The sequence below is a fragment of the Sciurus carolinensis genome, chromosome 12 (assembly GCF_902686445.1).
Source record: "Sciurus carolinensis chromosome 12, mSciCar1.2, whole genome shotgun sequence".
NCBI classification, from domain to species: domain Eukaryota; kingdom Metazoa; phylum Chordata; class Mammalia; order Rodentia; family Sciuridae; genus Sciurus; species Sciurus carolinensis.
This window is the reverse complement of record NC_062224.1, coordinates 117,656,891-117,662,270: the sequence shown is the minus strand read 5'-3', so window position 1 is coordinate 117,662,270 and position 5,380 is coordinate 117,656,891. Positions and strand designations below refer to the sequence as shown.

The window sequence follows — 5,380 nt, the reverse complement described above, 5'->3', positions numbered from 1 at the left end:
AGCTGTGATTACAGGCATGTGCCACCATGCCCAGCCTGGACAAGTCTTAATCTCTCAAAGTCTCAGATTTTTTATTCATATTTTTCCTTTCTAAATGTAGTATATGTAGGTTTGTCTGTGTTTTACACATTTTTTACAATTACTATGACTTTTCTTTCAAAAAAACAAGAATTTCTAACACATTTATAAAATGCTTGAAAAAGCATTTTTTAAAGCATCTCTTCATATTCTTTTATATAAAGGAAAAAGCATTCCTGCGGGTGAGGAAGTTGATCCTAACAGTCCCCAGCTTCCTTATTTGTTTCTTGGAACTGGCAAATCAACCAAATAAGAAAAGGAATTTGGAAGAGTGTCACCCATGTGGTCAGCAGCCCCACTCTGCACACCGCAGGCCGAAAGGCCGTTCCCTGCCCTCCCGAGTCGCGTGGACATGGGGGCATGTGGTGGCATGTGAGGGGGACTGCTCTCTTGCCACTTGTCACTGACTCCAGGTGACACCAGCGATGGCCGCGGCGCACAGCTAGGGCACGTGGAGAGACGTACAGGAGGTGGCGGCAGTGTTCCCTGCCACTGGGGACAGCACCGTGGCCATGCCACTGGGCTGTCGCTAGGAGGCGAGGTGGCTGCCCACTGATGTACTCCTGGATCATAAGGTGTGAACGGGGTGCTCGGTTCCAGTCCTCAGTTCCATCTCCAAACTAAGATGAAGAGCATCTGCACACAGTGCAAAACAGACACAGTGCAAAACGTAGAGCTTCAGTTCAAAGCCTTCTCGAGGTGACCATGCCTGCAGGGAAGAGTGGACAGGCCGACAGGAGGTCAGTCGCAGAGACCCCGCCGGGTGGCAGGCCGGTGCGTCCCGTCAAGGCGGCCGTGTGCTTGCAGCAGCGGCACGCGCAGGCTGGTCCTCTCCCCTGGTAATGAGAGGATACGGACCACAGCGTGCATCCTAGGTCGCGTTCCCAGCCACCAAAGTTAATTAACTCACAGAACTGACTGCGGCAGGGTCCCCCCACCGCACGTCCCCGTCTTTCGAGACCGGCTTCAGCTCCGTCACCTCAGGAAGGCCTCTCGGCGTCCGGGTCTCATCCGCAGCCTTCCTCTTTCTTTCAGCTCTGAGAGTTGCCACATGATGTAGCATTCATTCTAAACTGCCCCTTCTTATTCCTTCTCTTTCCAATTAAGGCATGAATTCTTTGGGGGCCTGGATTCCATTTTCCCTTCCTCTATTATCCTGCCAGAGCCCTGGGCGCAGTTCTGGAAGCGGCGCTGGGCGGATCCTCGGTGAGTGGCCACCCTCCAGTGGCCCTGTGGTTCCACACCATGGGGCAGTGGGCCACGTCCCCCAACGTTACCTTTTCTCTTCTTTAATCTGTGATGGGGACTGTCGGAGAAGGAAGAATCAGATCCTGCTACAACTTTCAGGAATCCCAGTGTCTTTTCCCCAAGGGCGTTTCCTTTCCGGATTATTTCCAGGCAGATTCCTTACAGATGCATCCTGTGGACCTGGCAGTTCCTCCATCATCAATGAACCCACTTTCCATGACCCCTGAACCATCATCCCCCAAACCCAGCTTCCCCGCCCCTCCATCATCCCCCAAGCCTGGCTTCCCCGCCCCTCCATCATCCCCTGAACACAGCTTCCCCGCCCCTCCATCATCTCCTGAACACAGCTTCCCCGCCCCTACATCATCCCCTGAACACAGCTTCCCCGCCCCTCCATCATCTCCTGAACACAGCTTCCCCGCCCCTCCATCATCCCCCAAACCCGGCTTCCCCGCCCCTCCATCATCTCCTGAACACAGCTTCCCCGCCCCTCCATCATCCCCTGAACACAGCTTCCCCGCCCCTCCATCATCCCCCAAACCCGGCTTCCCCGCCCCTCCATCATCCCCCGAACACGGCTTCCCCGCCCCTCCATCATCCCCCGAACACGGCTTCCCCGCCCCTCCATCATCCCCCAAACCCGGATTCCCCGCCCCTCCATCATCCCCCGAACACGGCTTCCCCGCCCCTCCATCATCCCCCAAACCCGGCTTCCCCGCCCCTCCATCATCTCCTGAACACAGCTTCCCCGCCCCTCCATCATCCCCCGAACACGGCTTCCCCGCCCCTCCATCATCTCCTGAACACAGCTTCCCCGCCCCTCCATCATCCCCCGAACACGGCTTCCCCGCCCCTCCATCATCTCCTGAACACAGCTTCCCCGCCCCTCCATCATCCCCCGAACACGGCTTCCCCGCCCCTCCATCATCCCCCGAACACGGCTTCCCCGCCCCTCCATCATCCCCCAAACCCGGCTTCCCCGCCCCTCCATCATCTCCTGAACACAGCTTCCCCGCCCCTCCATCATCCCCCGAACACGGCTTCCCCGCCCCTCCATCATCTCCTGAACACAGCTTCCCCGCCCCTCCATCATCCCCCGAACACAGCTTCCCCGCCCCTCCATCATCCCCCGAACACAGCTTCCCCGCCCCTCCATCATCCCCCGAACACAGCTTCCCCGCCCCTCCATCATCCCCCGAACACAGCTTCCCTGCCCCTCCATCATCCCCCAAACACAGCTTCCCTGCCCCTCCATCATCCCCCGAACACAGCTTCCCTGCCCCTCCATCATCTCCTGAACACAGCTTCCCCTCCCCTCCATCATCCCCCAAACACAGCTTCCCTGCCCCTCCATCATCCCCCGAACACAGCTTCCCCGCCCCTCCATCATCCCCCGAACACAGCTTCCCCGCCCCTCCATCATCCCCCGAACACAGCTTCCCCGCCCCTCCATCATCCCCCGAACACAGCTTCCCCGCCCCTCCATCATCCCCCGAACACAGCTTCCCTGCCCCTCCATCATCCCCCAAACACAGCTTCCCTGCCCCTCCATCATCCCCCGAACACAGCTTCCCTGCCCCTCCATCATCCCCCAAACACAGCTTCCCTGCCCCTCCATCATCCCCCGAACACGGCTTCCCCGCCCCTCCATCATCTCCTGAACACAGCTTCCCCGCCCCTCCATCATCCCCTGAACACAGCTTCCCCGCCCCTCCATCATCCCCCGAACACGGCTTCCCCGCCCCTCCATCATCTCCTGAACACAGCTTCCCCGCCCCTCCATCATCCCCCGAACACAGCTTCCCCGCCCCTCCATCATCCCCTGAACACAGCTTCCCCGCCCCTCCATCATCCCCCAAACACAGCTTCCCCGCCCCTCCATCATCCCCCAAACACAGCTTCCCCGCCCCTCCATCATCCCCTGAACACAGCTTCCCCGCCCCTCCATCATCTCCCGAACACAGCTTCCCCGCCCCTCCATCATCCCCCGAACACAGCTTCCCCGCCCCTCCATCATCCCCCGAACACAGCTTCCCCGCCCCTCCATCATCCCCCGAACACAGCTTCCCCGCCCCTCCATCATCCCCCGAACACAGCTTCCCCGCCCCTCCATCATCTCCTGAACACAGCTTCCCCGCCCCTCCATCATCCCCCAAACACAGCTTCCCCGCCCCTCCATCATCCCCCGAACACAGCTTCCCCGCCCCTCCATCATCTCCTGAACACGGCTTCCCCGCCCCTCCATCATCCCCTGAACACAGCTTCCCCGCCCCTCCATCATCCCCCGAACACAGCTTCCCCGCCCCTCCATCATCCCCCGAACACAGCTTCCCCACCCCTCCATCATCTCCTGAACACAGCTTCCCCTCCCCTCCATCATCCCCCGAACACGGCTTCCCTGCCCCTCCATCATCCCCCAATCCCAGCTCCTATACCCCAAACAGAGGTTGGTGTCTTTGCTTGGAGGCTGAACCAGCCAGAGCACCAATTCAAGCTGAGAGGAATGGGTTGCTGGGTGACTCTGGGTGACTTTCACTGCTCCACGGACTCCTGGTCCTCCTTCTCTGCAGAGTACACTGGAGGGGACCCTGGGTGACCACCAAGCTGTCTCTGCTTGCCTTTGTTAGCAGCTGGGAAATTCCACCTGCGTGATATCCTTCTGGCTCAGCTCATTAAGTTCTGGCTGTGTTCAGGTTAAGAACCGGGATGCTGCACAGCCAAGGTGAAGAAAGGGAGCACTGAGTGGTGACCGGCAGGGAAGGCCAGGGGAAGCTCAGGGAGAGGGTGGGAGCAGCCCCACACTTCCCTGCTCTAGTGAGGAAACTCCGGAGAGCCAGGCACTACCAGACCCGAGCTGGCCACTGTGGTGGGGGACCTTCTCTGGGGTCCAGCTCTAATTCATCTGTTTGTCTGAAGTCCAGCTTGCCAGTTTCTAGAGGGCTTAAACGGAGGACTCAGGAGGGGACTGAGGAGGTGATGTGTGACGTCACCGGGCAGGACCCTGCCCAGAGCACCAGGGCCCCCACCCAGTGGTTCCGCAGGACAGCAGGTCTGTCAGAAAGGCCCAGATCTGACGCCTGGTGGACTCCAGGTTCTGCCCTGGGGCTCGGGCCAGCTCCCTTTGTAGAGTATTTTGTGAACAGTGAAAAGAAGGGAATCCCTTCTCTCTTCAAGGGCCTTAGAAAGAAGAACTCAAGATGGTGAACGAGAGTTCCTCTACATCATCAAGCTCCCGGTCACCTGGCAGCAGAAGAGTGGAGTCTGACCCTGGCAGGCAATGAAATCAAGTGCACTTTAGTGCCAAGCTCAGGAGGCTCAGCGTCTGCTCACCCGAAGGAGACTGGATACCCTAATCCAACTTCATCTCCTCCTCCTCCAGCCTGACCCCGACTCCAGTCCCCGTGGCTGAGGCGAGGCTCGCCCCGTCTTCTCAGGTGCTGTGTTCTGCCATGACGTCAGGCAGCGAGGCTTCAGACTCTGAGTCTGCCCCTGACCATGGGGAACCGGAGTGCAGCAGAGCACTCTTGCCTGGGCTCTGCCTGGACACCACAGCCCGACACAGCCCAGGACGGGCGTGCCCAGGGCCAGCTGCAGCCTGGGGATGGACAGCTGGCTGCTGCAGGGACGCGCCCCTCGGCCTGGCCTCTCAGCTCACCCTGTTCTGGGGGCTCCCTCCAGCCCGAGGAGCACACTGGTCACGTCTGAGAAGAAGGTAAACACGGTGCTGACGAGGTGGCATTGACTGATGGCATCGCTGTGCACACCGGACGTGGGAAGACAACGTGGGCATGTAAACAAGGGCTTGGGTGGCTTTTACAAACTCGCTGACGGGCCGCGGCATGTCATCCTGGCATGTGAGGTGACATATTCAGGACACAAGAGGGAAGCAGATGGCCCGCCCTCTGCGATGGTGGCCTGCTTCTCAACAGCCCGTTTCACGAGGAGATGTTAGACAAAGATTACTGGGAATGACAGACTAGTTGCTGGAGGTTTACGAGTGCTCCGCTCTGACGCCATTTAGCTAACTCGTGAAGACCACCCAAGGAGCAGAGGA

General features: G+C 59.2%; 1 protein-coding gene across 1 annotated transcript; it reads left to right on the top strand.

Moving 5' to 3' along the window:
- The first annotated feature begins 783 nt into the window (after nucleotides 1–783).
- LOC124961458 (basic proline-rich protein-like) lies at nucleotides 784–3,922 on the top strand. The gene is made up of 4 exons (XM_047519998.1): nucleotides 784–917; nucleotides 1,186–1,284; nucleotides 1,575–3,772; nucleotides 3,897–3,922. The coding sequence occupies exons 1-4, from the start codon at nucleotides 784–786 to the stop codon at nucleotides 3,920–3,922; spliced, it is 2,457 nt and encodes an 818-aa protein (XP_047375954.1).
- The last annotated feature ends 1,458 nt before the right edge of the window (nucleotides 3,923–5,380 follow it).

Coding starts and splice junctions, on each gene's coding strand:
- LOC124961458 (XM_047519998.1), top strand. CDS start 784: ATGCCTGCAGGGAAGAGTGGACAGGCCGACAGGAGGTCAGTCGCAGAG. Junction 918..1,185: donor CAGGCTGGTCCTCTCCCCTG/GTAATGAGAGGA, acceptor TTTCCAATTAAG/GCATGAATTCTTTGGGGGCC. Junction 3,773..3,896: donor CTCCTATACCCCAAACAGAG/GTTGGTGTCTTT, acceptor CCTTCTCTGCAG/AGTACACTGGAGGGGACCCT.